Source organism: Phodopus roborovskii, unplaced genomic scaffold, assembly GCF_943737965.1.
Source record: "Phodopus roborovskii unplaced genomic scaffold, PHOROB, whole genome shotgun sequence".
In the NCBI taxonomy this organism is placed as follows: domain Eukaryota; kingdom Metazoa; phylum Chordata; class Mammalia; order Rodentia; family Cricetidae; genus Phodopus; species Phodopus roborovskii.
In genome coordinates, this window is record NW_026126558.1 from 14,448,943 (window position 1) to 14,462,010 (window position 13,068).

The 13,068-nt window shown below is 42.6% G+C and overlaps 1 protein-coding gene across 1 annotated transcript; it reads right to left on the reverse strand.

Moving 5' to 3' along the window:
• Nucleotides 1-324: 324 nt before the first annotated feature.
• Nucleotides 325-11,660, reverse strand: Clec3a (C-type lectin domain family 3 member A). The gene is made up of 3 exons (XM_051201616.1): nt 11,485-11,660; nt 5,235-5,318; nt 325-2,945 (listed from the first exon to the last, which is right to left on the reverse strand). Exons 1-3 carry the CDS (start codon nt 11,597-11,599, stop codon nt 2,554-2,556), a joined length of 591 nt encoding a protein of 196 aa, XP_051057573.1. The 5' UTR covers nt 11,600-11,660; the 3' UTR covers nt 325-2,553.
• Between the last annotated feature and the right edge of the window lie 1,408 nt (nt 11,661-13,068).

Below are 13,068 nucleotides of genomic sequence, written 5' to 3' on the forward strand. Positions count from 1 at the left end.
AGTGACTTAGCAGCTGCCCATCTACTTATGTTATCGTTCAGAAGACAATGGTGAGGTTGGGATTGTCTGGGATCAACCAAATATAACTGCAATTAACGTGTGTTTAAAGTCTCCCTGCTCCCCACTCCCACCCTCAACTCCCATGCCCCATCTCAAAATTGTGCTTCTTCAAGGCCAGTTGAAATTGTTCTCTAGATACTCAGGTGTTATTACCAGTTTGATCAAATCCAGGTCTTTCCCTTCTGAAATGCTGCCCAGTTTGATATAAATATCATAGTTTGAATAAATGTAGTCAATATCTAAACACATCCACACTGATCAGATTTAGGGTTTTATTGTGCAATGAAAAAAATAAACCTGAAATTTTATTCTAAGCACATGTAATTCAGCACTTGGAAGTAGGACATTATTCACAAAAGAGAAAATATATTTATTTGAAGGACAAAATATATTCAGAATTGTTTAGTTCTACATAACCCATTTCCCCTAAGCCTTAAATTTATGCTGCTGTTTTTAAAGCAATGAAGTTATTTTTATAAAATCTAGTTAAGCAATTTAATGGAAATAGCATTGTTTGGATAGAAAATTGCACACATGTGTTACTTAAGTCCAACTTCCAACTTCTAATGACAAATTGCCCCTCATAGAGTGAAATACATAATGATAATTGGAGAAATATATGTAAAGAAAATAAAAAACATTGTTATCACATATAAAAGGAGACTGTGAGGATATATAAAGGAAGGGAAAGAGGCATACTTCTTTTGTTGTCTAAATAGACCTCATGTAACCTAGGCTGGCTTTAAACTTGCAATTCAGTTGGTAGAGTATGGCCTTGGACTCCTAATCCTTTTGTCTCCACCTCCCCAGCACAGGGATTATAGGCTTAAGAGTCCTTTTTTATTTCATACCAGGTCTTCCTGCATGCTAGACAAGTCCTCTACCCACTGGACTGTACCCTCAGCCCTGCCTTGTCTTTCTGTAAATTCTTTGTCTTCACCACCTGCTGCTCATCTCCTGCCTTAGCCTTGTCCATTGGCTAGAAGCCATTGTAGAATGCTGAGAGCAGAAATTGATCAAATATGCTCACTCACTTTGGGAGGCAATCTTGACTGGGAACTGCCAAGAAAGCTGGAATCGGGCAATTTGAAGATTTAGATAAGAACCTCTTCAGAGATCCCTGCTCTGATGTGGCAGACAGGAGGCATGTTCCACCAGGGCATGTGGCATGTGAAAGCAAGGACCATAGGCTAACAGGGTGGATGAAATTAAGTACTATGCTAAAAAAGGTTATGGATTATATAGCACCTAGAATCTCTGACTTAGGACACACTTATCAATCAAATACATTCATGCACTGCATATTTTGACCAGTAATAGACTGCATATTTGATGGTTGTCCCAAGGGCTGTGATGAAGTTGAAAAACTGGTTGCCTAGAAACATTTTTGGTATCCTCCTTTAGCAAATTACATGTAGCACATTGTGTGTTCTTGGTGACAGTACTAAAAACAAACCTAGCACACCACTAGTCATAAAGTTTATGACAATGATTAAGCATAGCATGCAATAGTTGATAACAATAATAAGTGAGTGTGTTGTTTTATATGTTTATCGTACACTGTAGATGAAGGTCATTTGATTGCTCTGTCCCCTCAAGGACACTGATATGACAATTTTGAAAGGTATTGTGTACCTTACGGAGGTGGATCCATCTAGGATGTCTTTGGGTAATTAGGGACACTCCTTAGAAAGGAGATCCTACTCATCCTCTCTATTTCTGCTCTAGTTTTAGATGCTACCACGAGTTCTCACTAATGATCTGCCACTCTCACCACTGGCCAAGTCACTGGGGCTGCTTAATCTTTGGCTCTGAGCCACTGAAACTACAAGCTAAATAAACCTTGCTTTGTTTCACACATGTCTCTGTTGGGTATCTTATTATATAGTGATAGAAAGATAACATACTCTGCTGTGTTTTGACTGTTGTTTTATTATGTATTTGTATTTAGGAAAAGGAGTATATTGTGAAAGCCTGTCATGTTGGACCAGCAGAATCTCCACATAGCTTATATTTGCTATGTCTCTTGGGGCATGTAGAGGCCATTTAGAGGGCATACTACAATGTTCACACAACCAGAAAATCAACCAATGGCACATTTCTCAAAATGTATTTCTATCATGACTAAATTTTAAAGATAAACCTTGCAGGCAGCCCAGTCTTGCTTTTCTGTCTTGAAGAAACACATATATATTTTTCAAATAGGCCAGGTCTATCCACCTGAGATGGACAAGGAGAATGGGAAAGGGATTTGACAGCCCATTTTCAGAAGTCCCTTTCTTACCATGTCTGGGTTATTCTTTTCTGATACCCTTTGCTACACGAAGGATAGCACCATAATGAGCTATAGTAGAAGCATGGTCTGACTCTACATACCTATGGATATCAATGCAGTTTTGCAATTAACAAATGTAATTTTGGCTTATTTGGGGTGACTACCAGCTTATTTATCATGACCAGCCTTATTTGGAAGGGATATTTGGGAGGGACTTGCTAAGGGATAATAAACTCACATATGTACCTCTTGCTACTTCGACAGGCCTCATCACTCCATTTTCCCTGAGCTGACTGGGAGAACAGAACACAGTTTTCCCGCTTGCCACCACTGGGCTGGGCACGGTCCCAGTTGAGAAAGGAGACAGCAAATCCATGAACATCAAGGAACTTGCCTTCTGTGACCATGTCATTTATGCCCAGCCAAAAGTCATTGACACCTGGCAGACTCCTCTTACTATAGTCTCGGAGGGCGTTGATTTCGTCAGAATTCCTGGGGACAACCAGGGTTCCTCCCTTGGAAATGCAATCTTCATTGGCTTCATGGTAGTGCTTCAGGCCTTCTGAAGCAAGGTAGCATTTCTTATGGACTTTGGTGCCTCGAAGACAGACTGTGAAGATGGGAAATTTGATAAAGTAATAGGAATGCTTTTTGTGAGTGACATACGTAATAGATACCAAGCATTGATAGATGTTTGTGTAATGTTTAATGTGCCAGCAGTAATGAGTTACCATTGATGGCTTTACCCATGCCAGACACAATAATAGGCACTAGCAATTTCAGCAACCACATGACATCCACATTTGTCAGATTATTGAAGTTGAGAGAAATTGTTACAAGTTAACATGCCCCAAATGGGTTTTTGGAATGTAAAAGGAATACATACCCACAGAGACTCAAAACATAACCTTAAATCCTAGGTTGCTTTGAGATAATGTGTGTCCTAGTTTATGTAAGGAACCGCATGGTGGTTTCCTTGGGACTTTTAGAATGGAATGGAATTTCATAATAATTTAAAAAGTAAACACAAACCACCTGTGGTGGCACATGCCTATAACTGTAGCACTTGAGAAGTTGAGGACAGAATACTTGCTATAAATTTTAGGTCAGCTTAATCTACAGTTCCAGCCAGGCCAGCCCTACATAGACAGACCTTGTCTCAAAAGCAATAATCAAAAAAGAAATAGAAAGAAGAAAGGAAGGCAGGATGCAGGGAGGGAGGGAGGGGGAGGAGGAAGGGAAGGAAGGAAGCAAGGAAGGAAGGGAAAAAAGCAGACAAAAATTCTCCTAGAATAGTGAGTTTCCCTCTACTTTAGTTTTTTCCCTTGCTTTTTGTAACAGGCTCTCTCCCTCACCATCCCTACTGTGTGTGCGTGCCTGTGCGTGCGTGCGTGCGTGCGTGCGTGCGTGTGTGTGTGTGTGTGTGTGTGTATGTGTGTGTGTGTACACCTGCCACAGTGCATTTGGCAGAGGAGGACAACATGTGAGAGTCTGTTCTCTCATTAAGCAGATTGTCAGGGTTGATGGGAGGCACCTTTGCCTGCTGAGCCAACTTGCCAGCTATCATTGTGGTTTTTGTAGACATGGTCTCATGTAGTCCAGGATGGCCTGTGATTCACTATGTAGCTCTGGAGGACCTTCAGCTTCTGATGTTCCCATCTCTACCTACTAATTCGGAGGCATTATCAGGCATGTGTCACCACCCCCTGGCTTTTAATGCAGCGCTGGAATAGGACCCAGGGCTTTGTCATTGTGGGGCAAGCATTCTATCAACTCAGCTACAGCCATGCTCTAAAAGACAAGGGTCTTGACACAGATCCCAGGCTGGCATGGAGTTCTCTCTATAGCCTAGTCTGGCCTTGAATGAACCTGTTGTTTTTGAGTATTAGGATTACCAGGCATGCACCACCATGCTCAGCTGGAACTGTGGTTTTCTTACAAAGATAACTAGTAGCTAGTAATATTGCTTAGGTTATTCAAGGAAAAATAAAGCCACAGGTAGTTTAAGGATTTAGTACTGTTGAGCCAAGCCCCAGAGTCATAATGCATGACTTAAGTCTCCCTCCCTCGCATTTTAGTATGAATTATTGGAGAAGTTAATGTAAAGTGATGAATCAACATATTTATTAGAAAAATTTATTTGAAAAAATTAACTTTTAGGTAGTTGCCTGGTATGATGATGCATGGCTATTACCTCAGCATTTGGGAGGTGGAGGCAGGGTGATTAGGAGTTCAAAGTCAGCCTCAGTTGTGCAGTGAGTTTGAACCATACTACTGGAATGAGACCCTGTATTTAAAACCTAGCCTTTAAAGTATCTTCATGTGTGTTTTTGTGTGTTAATTTTTGTGTCTCTGCCTCTGCCTCTGCCTCTGCCTCTGCCTCTCCCTCTCTCTCTCTCTCTCTCTCTCTCTCTCTCTCTCTCTCTCTCTCTGTGTGTGTGTGTGTGTGTGTGTGTGTGTGTGTGTTTCAGTGAGGAAGCCAGAGGCTGATGTCATGTGTCTTCCTCAATTGCTCTCTACCTTCTTTTTCTAGTAGGTATTTCACTGTACCTAGAGCTCCCTGATTTAGCTAGACTACCTGGCCAGTGAGCCCCAGGGATCCTCCTGTATTCTCAGCCCTAAGTCTAGACCTGGCTGCCCTGGAATTCACTCTGTAGATCAGGCTGGCCTTGAACTCAGAGATTTGCTTGTCTCTGCCTCTTGAGTACTGGGGTTAAAGCATATCTGGCTGTCATTTTTGTTTGTTTGTTTTGTTTTATTGTTTTGTTTTGTTTCGTTTTTGTAATAAGCAGACAAGCCCCAGAACTCAACATTCCACCTGGATGAGTTCAGTCTTGGACAATGGCTGATTCTCGCCTGCTCCCTGTCCAGAGTAGACTCTGGTGACAGAATGTCTCACCTGTCTGCAGAGCTTGCATTTCTTTCAGGGCATTCACTTCCCGCCATAACTTTTCAACTTGAGACTTCAGATCACCATCCTTTTCTGGGGGGCATGGTTGAGTTGGGGAGGGGGAGGAGGTAGAAAGGAAAACATTTGATTAGATAAAATGGAAATGTAAGAAAACAAAAGCAGGAGTCTATATGGGTGACCCTAGCTTAAGACTATTAACACTGAGAGATACAGAGGAACTGAGCATCTCTTGTAACCAGGCAAGACTTTCAGTAGAGGGTTTGGGACTCCAACCCAGCCACAAAACCTTCAACCTACAATGTTTCCTGCCTACAGGTGATGAAGAAATTGTGGGAGCAGACAACCAATGACTGGTCCAACCTGAGACCCATACCATGAGAGGGAGCTCACCCCAGATGCTCCCTGGAAGGCCAGAACCCAGAGGTTGGACAGCCTAGAGACCAAGGATAGAACCAAACACAACTGGGGGAAAAATTCAATAAAATTATTACTAATGATATTCTGCTATACTCAGAGATAGGTGCCTAGCCCAATTGTCATCAGAGAGGCTTCACCCAGTGAAGGACCCAGACCCTCACCCAGCCACCTGCAGAAAAGATACAGCAAGATACAGGCCTCTGGCTCAGCAACATGTGCTAAGCCCCCAACCTTGCCCAACTTTGCCCTAATCACTAGGAAGCCAGATACTCTTCATGTGGCATGGAACCAATCAGAAGTTAGCTGGCAATCTCTGGATGTGCTTTACTGAAAACAGAGGAGTGCAGAGTTTAGCAACCACCAGGGAATGGCCTCAAGGAATAGCAACCTTTCTGCAGCTACAGCTGACCAATCAACTCAGTACAGGTTGCCCGAGCCTGAAGGCGCACCATTCCTGAGGCTGTTGCTATGCAACTAGTGATCCCCCCCAGACACTCCCTTTGCTCTACCCCAATATATGCCTTCCCCCACTGCTGCTCAGGGTCCCTCTTACTCTACCCCCTGTGTCAGAAGGACAGAGGACCTGTGTTAATCCCAGTTAACTCGTTAATAAAAAAGACTGCTTTTGCAGATCAGATCTTGTCTCTTGGTGATTTTGGGGGTTCAAGTCTGAGCACAACAGGTACAACACCAGAAACTGATGGAGGCAGATGCAGAGACCCACAGCCAAACATTAGGCAGAGTTCTGGGAATACTGTGGAAGAGGGAGGGGAAGGATTGTAGGAGTCAGAGGGGTCAAGGACATCATAAGAAAACCGGCAGAATCAATTAGCCTGGGCTAATAGGGGCTCACAGAGACTGAATCAATAACTAGGGAGCCTGCATAGGACTGAGCTAGGCCCTCTGCATATATGTTACAGTTATAGTTTGGTCTTCTTGTGGGATTCCTAACAGTGGGAGCAGGAGCTGTCTCTGACTCTGTTCCCTGCTTTTGGGACTCTTTCTTCCTTCAGGGTTGCCTTGTCCAGCCTTAATAGGAGAGGAAGTACCTAGGCTCTCTGCAACTTGATAGACCATGGATGGCTATTGTCCACAGGAGGACTGTCCTTTTCTAGAGAGATACAAAGGAGGAGTGGATAGGGGTGGGGGAAGGGACTGGGAGGAGAGAAGGGGGGAAACTGAAGTTAAGATGTAAACAAACAAACAAACAAACAAACACAATGACAGCTTTGGAATGTAGACTCCAAGGCAGTGGTGGTGCTGATGAGCTGAGCCAAGTGTGCCCTGAAAACAAATGCAGAGAGACCATGGGTGAGAAGGTTTGTAGGGACTTTGCAGATGGTGTCTGCTCTCATCTCTCCTTACCAAGCCTAACTGTGCATTCTGAGCAGCCTTCTCTGATAACCCTGGAAATTAGCATCCTCACTGCTAACCTTTCCCAAACCTTGTTTACTTTCCTTCAGAGCACCATCTGGATTTGACTTACTTAATTTCCTTGGTTTTATTATCCAGAATCCTCCCTATGCTTGACATGAATGACACTGAACACAAATGGTGCTTATTTTGGAGGCATATACTTTGTGGGACATAAAAAAGTTTTATGTTAATTGAATGTTAACAGAAGACAGGGTGAGTGCAAAAAGCTAAGGGCCATGGTGGGTTGGGAGAGGACTCAGACTCACTGAGACTCACCTCCCAGACCTTGGGACCTTCATGATGCTGATGAGATATGATGGAGGAGCAGTGGTTCCTAGGGGGTTTGAGTGATAAAGAACCATTGAAAAGTTACCTATGGGAAACTCATCACCTACTATTTCTCTGTGTTCCGTGTTCTCTATCCACCTCATTTCCTTCTTTCCTCTCCCTTCTTTTTATCCCTCCCCACCTTGGTGGTATTAGAGATTAAACTCAAGGTCTTATATCTTATGTATGCTAGGCAAGGGCTCTACCCATAATTATGTGCCTAGCTCCAGTCATTTATTCTTGAATGTTCTTAGATGGGGTTAAAGAATCTTCTTGATTGTCCTTGGCTAACCTCACTTGTACATAAGTGAGTAGCTGTGGCAGAATCTAAATTCCAGAACTGTTTTAGCTATCACTAAGTACTGTGACAAGCCACACCAAATACTAAAGATGAATATATTAAAAGACATCGTACACGCTAGGTTGTGAGATCAGTGCTTTTCTGTGTCTGAGATAGACACTCTCATCTAGAAGTGTCTTATGGAAGACACTTCTTATGGAAGAGGGTGCAGAGACAGAAAGATGAATCCACCCACTAAATATCTCCCAGACCATAAGATGCAGAGCTCAAACGTGGGTGTGTCTGGCTTCTAGCCTGTTCATTCCCACCCTCTGATCTGTTTCTGCAAAGCAGCTGCCTCCACCTCCTTGGTCCTCAGCACATGGACTTAGACAGAGATGACATGTAAAGATGACTATGGACCATCTCCAACTGTCTCTTTGTGGGGCTGCCCTGTGGAGACTTGATTTGTGGGCTGGAAAGGTGGCTCAGCCAGTAATGCTTGCCAAGTTTGACCTTCCAGAACCCAAGTTTAACCAATAAAGTTAGGCATGGTGGCATACTCATAATCCCAGTTTGAAAAGCAGATGCAGGCAGATACCTGGAGCTCCCTGGCCAGTCAACCTAGCCTACTTGTCAGAACTCCAGGCCAAGAAAAGACACTTATAAAAACAAAACAAAACAAACAAACAAACAAAAAACCCAAGGTGGATGACACCTGAGAAATACTAGAGACTGTTTTCTGGCTTCCACATGCATGTGCACACTTGTGAACACATATATGTACAGGCACACACACAAAAGAATATCAGTTTTTTGTCTCTGTGACTTCTCCGGAGAGTATGAAATCCAGTGTCGTAATTCTCTGTCCCCTTAAACTTGTGCTTCACAAGCCAGATGTTTCCACATCCCTGCCTTCTGGGGGACTCATCACCCCCTCTGCCTCTGTCTCAATTGACGTTGTGCATCAGTTCTTAACCATCCAGCAGCTCAGCTCAGGAATACCATTACCCACAAATTTTTTCCTGGGAGACCACTCAAAGTGGAATAAATAAAGGGGGCATTTAGGATGCAAACCCATCAGCTCCTGGGGCCAGGTCTGCAAAGGCCCGCTGAGGTCTTGTTTCCAACTTACAATCTGTCAGCTAGACACATTTCCTCCCCCTTCCTCCCTATTCAGCTTCCAGTTTCTCTCTATTTAAATAAGTAGCTGTAAACACTGTCATTACCACAAAGACACATGTGTTCCTATTGGACTCTTGGGAGATCATTATGGCAGCCATCCTCTGGGTGCCTTGGTGGCTTCCATTCTCCATTGCTCAGGTGGATGAACAGAAGGGATGCCCAGAGGAGCTAGCTCACTCTAAAAGGTATATTTTATTCATTAGTATAACACGTAATGTGTTGAGACCCATGAAGTAAGTACTTAGGGAACACTTGTATATGGTGCTTAACTGCTGTTGCCACTTTGAGTTTCTTAAAGGGTCTCCTATTCTTTTGTGATCATCCCTATACAGTATCAGATTCAGGATAGAACACAACAAATATTTCCAGTGGAACCATGATAAGCTGAGTGAGAATGGCATAGACTGGTGCTGTTATTTGAAGGACAATTCGGGAGTCTGATTCATAGAGAATGTCGCTTCTAGAAGGTATACCACAGTCTCTAAGTACAGGGAAGGACATATGTGCACAAAGGTCTTATGCAGAGCACTGCGTCAAAGAGAAACATACCAGAAACAACAAAAAATTTGCCAAGGGAGAGCCAGTTAAGTGAGAGCCTCTACAAACAATAAAGTAACCTGTCCAGCTGTTAAAACAAAGGAAACATGCCTCCATTTATTGCTTTCCAAGACTCTCATGTCAAGTAAATTTATTTATCTGTCAAATATTTGCAATGTCATTCTGGGAGATAATTATCTACTGTTTTTAGCAGTAGATTATTATGGGTATGGATTGGAGGGGAAAGGGCAGATTTTACTTTTTTGTTGGTGGTTTTGTGCTTTTGAGACAAGGTCTTAATGAAGTCTAGGCTACCTTTAAATCTGCTATATAGTTGAGGCTTATCTTGAATTCTAGTCTTCTGCCTCTGCCTCCCAAGTGCTGGGATTACAAATATGTGTCACCACTCCTGCCTTGGCTTTCACATTCGGTTCTAAAACTTTGGTATTATTTCGGGTACTCAAAATATTAAAAAACAAACAAAAAAAAGTGAATGGATGGGAAAAGAAGTAACCAAAAAATCTAGGCCAATAGCTTTTCCTCTTGTAGACCTGATTTTCATTAGATCTGAAGGCAAAGATTATTACTTTGGGTAGGGGTAGTAGGGATGATTAAGATGTGTTTGCAACTGATTAAAATAAAAACCCCATCCAGCTGGGGTGATCTTAGGATGGGAAAGAGAGAGCAAGAAGGAGCCAGAAAATGCAAGAAGCTCACATACACACATTTTAACCTTCTCCCCACAGTAAAGAAAGGAGCACAAAAGCATGTCACACCACTCGGTGTCTTCTCTTTCTTCTTCTGTCCTCACCTCTGTCCTCACCTGCCATGATACACTTCACCTCCTCATGAAAACTCTGAAACTTTCATTTAAAGAGCTTGCAGGGAGAGGCAACACTTTATAAGGAAAAATATCTCTGATTGAGCAACCTTCACTCAGACCAGGCTTTCATAAATGGCCCTAGAAAATGGTCCTTGAGAATAGAAAAACAAAACAAAACAATAACAACAAAGACCCACAAGGGGATTCATCATCGTTATGTGTGAAATCTAGACTTTAGTGGAGGTTTTTTGTTTGGTTATTCTTTTTTCTTTGTTTGTTTGTTTGTTTGTTGAGATAGGGACTCATGTGGTCCAGTCTCAAAGTCCCTACCCAAAGATGATTTTGAAAACCTGATCCTCTTGCCTCTGCTTCCCAAGCAAGCCAGTCATCTCTTACAGCTTGGCTTTGCATTTAACAAAGTAAAAGTGCTAAGAAAACAGTGCCATGGTATTTATGTTGAAACACACTGTTAGGAAAATGACTCAGAGCCTGAGGTCAAACCACTGGGCCATCTGTATTTCTCTTTTTCTCTGGTTTCCATCTCGGGCAGACATAGTCCCATCATCTTGATTCTTTGTAGCTGTGAAGTTTTTGTCTCTCAACCTAGCATAAACCCACCTCAAATCCAGCTATGCTTGACAAGCAAATTCCATGTCAAAATATCTTTAAATTCTCTCTGATTTTGTGTTGACAGGTTCTTAAATTAAAGAGACATTCAGGGCCCAGTGATATGAAAAATTAGATATACGATTTCAACAGCTGTCCCAAAGCTGATAGAGATGGGGAAATAAACCTACAGGATAGCCAAAAGGAAGCCAGTTGCCCCAGCCATCTTACTTAATGAGACTTAATGAGACTGCAGTGAGCTTACAAATGAATATATTTACATCCAAGAGATCACAGAACACCACTAATCAGTATATTGCTTTCCCGACATCCGTAAAGCCGTATGTCCACAGGGCCATGTGAGCTCTAGCTCAGAAATGTTCCACATAATCAAAATTCATTGGACAAAAGATACACAATAGAGATGATTTTCATTATAAGAGTTTTTTTTCAATACTAAACCCCCCTAGTATATGTTTTCTTTAAATAGCAAACTCCCCCAGAAACTCCAAAAGTCACCGGATCCCCTGCAAAGCCACACACCCACGAAGTAATGATGATCTCCTGGTGCTGGGTATGAGTCTTGTCTTGCACCTTCCCTGCCTGAGTAAGCCTAGCGTTTCTGCTGGGCAGCAATGTCCCTTTACCTTTCACACGGCGTTTGCTGTGTTTCCTGGCTTTCAATCTGGATGGGTAGCTATTAGTCTGGTCCAGGAGTAAGCTCACCACCAGGATACAAATGACAAGTCCATTCTTTGCCATGGTTCTGGGACAAGCCAGTTTGGCCACTTGGTCAGCAGCGCTGGAGCAACTAGGGAGCAGGGAGGCTGTGAGGTCACATCTTGCTCTGGACTGCCTGGGGCTGACTTTATATAAGGGAGCTTCAAGGTTGGCTAGAAGCCTGCTGACGGAATGCTGGAATGTTCCTCCAGCCATGGCATAAGAGGGCCCCCTGTTCTTGTACCTCATGCTGGGCTCCTGATGCGTTTATTTTTATTCTGTTTGCATTTTCCCATCAATTTGCCTTTTCAGAGTGCATTTGAGTAAAAGGAAGATTTGCTTTTTTTTTAAAAAAAAGACTTTCATATATGTAGTATATTTAATATATATTATATATTAACATCTGGGAAGTTTGAGGTCTCTGTGAAGACCAAATATATAAGCCTTGGTGTTAGAGCTCTGAAGTGTATTAAATATCTGGAAAATGAATCCAACTCAGTTTTCAGAGTTAAAATAAAAAAAAAATGGCCAAGTTGCCTGAGTACGTGGCTCAGAGGCACAGTGCTTGCCTGGCAGATGTGAGACACTGGGATCTACTCTCAGCAACAGAAAATAAAGTGATACTATGACCCCTCTCCCCAAGGAAAAAGACTGAATCCCATCGGGGAAGTTCCTGCACATGCATTGTGTGTGTGTGTGTGTTTGTGTCTGTGTGTATGGGAATGTATGTCACAAACACATGTGACAGTCACAGGGAAACTTGCAGGAGCCAGTTCTTTCCTCCCGTAGTGTAGATCCCAGGGCTCAGACTCAGTTCTTCGGTCTTGGTGACAAATATTTTCACCCCTGAGCCATTTTGCTGGCCCATTTATTTTTATTTTTAAAACTGAAGCCATGTGGTAGTGGCACACACCTTTAGAGGCAGAAGGATCTCTGTGAGTTTGAGGCCAATCTGGTCTACAGAGTAAGTTCCAGAATAGCAAAAGCTACAGAAAGAAACCCTAAACAAAAACAAACAAATGAACAAAACAAAACAACTAAACTTTTATTTTAGTTTTGAGGCCGTCCCATGTAGTCCAAAGTGGCTTCAAACTTGCTATATAGTTAAAAATGACCTTGATATTCTGATCCTCCAGGCTCTATTTCCCAAGGGCTGAATTATAGAAATTTGTTACCGTCTCCAATACTACTGTGCATTTAAACAGGTACGTCTGAACACACGTGTGTCTACACACTCCTGTGTCTGCATTGTTCTGCTGGAGTTCAGGGATCAGACTTATGGCAATGGTAGGAATAGGTAACTCATCATAAAATATAAAGTTGCCTTCTATTAAGGTTTTGCTAGTGTATCAAGAATTATATTCTTAAACTCTACCTCGTGGTTCAGGCCTGTAATTCCAGCTATTTGGGAGGCTGAGGCAGGAGGATCACAAGTGTTTGGCATGGCTTGAGTGAGTTCAAAGCTTGTCAGTCTGAATAATTTAGTGAGACCCTGTCCCAAAATAAAAAGT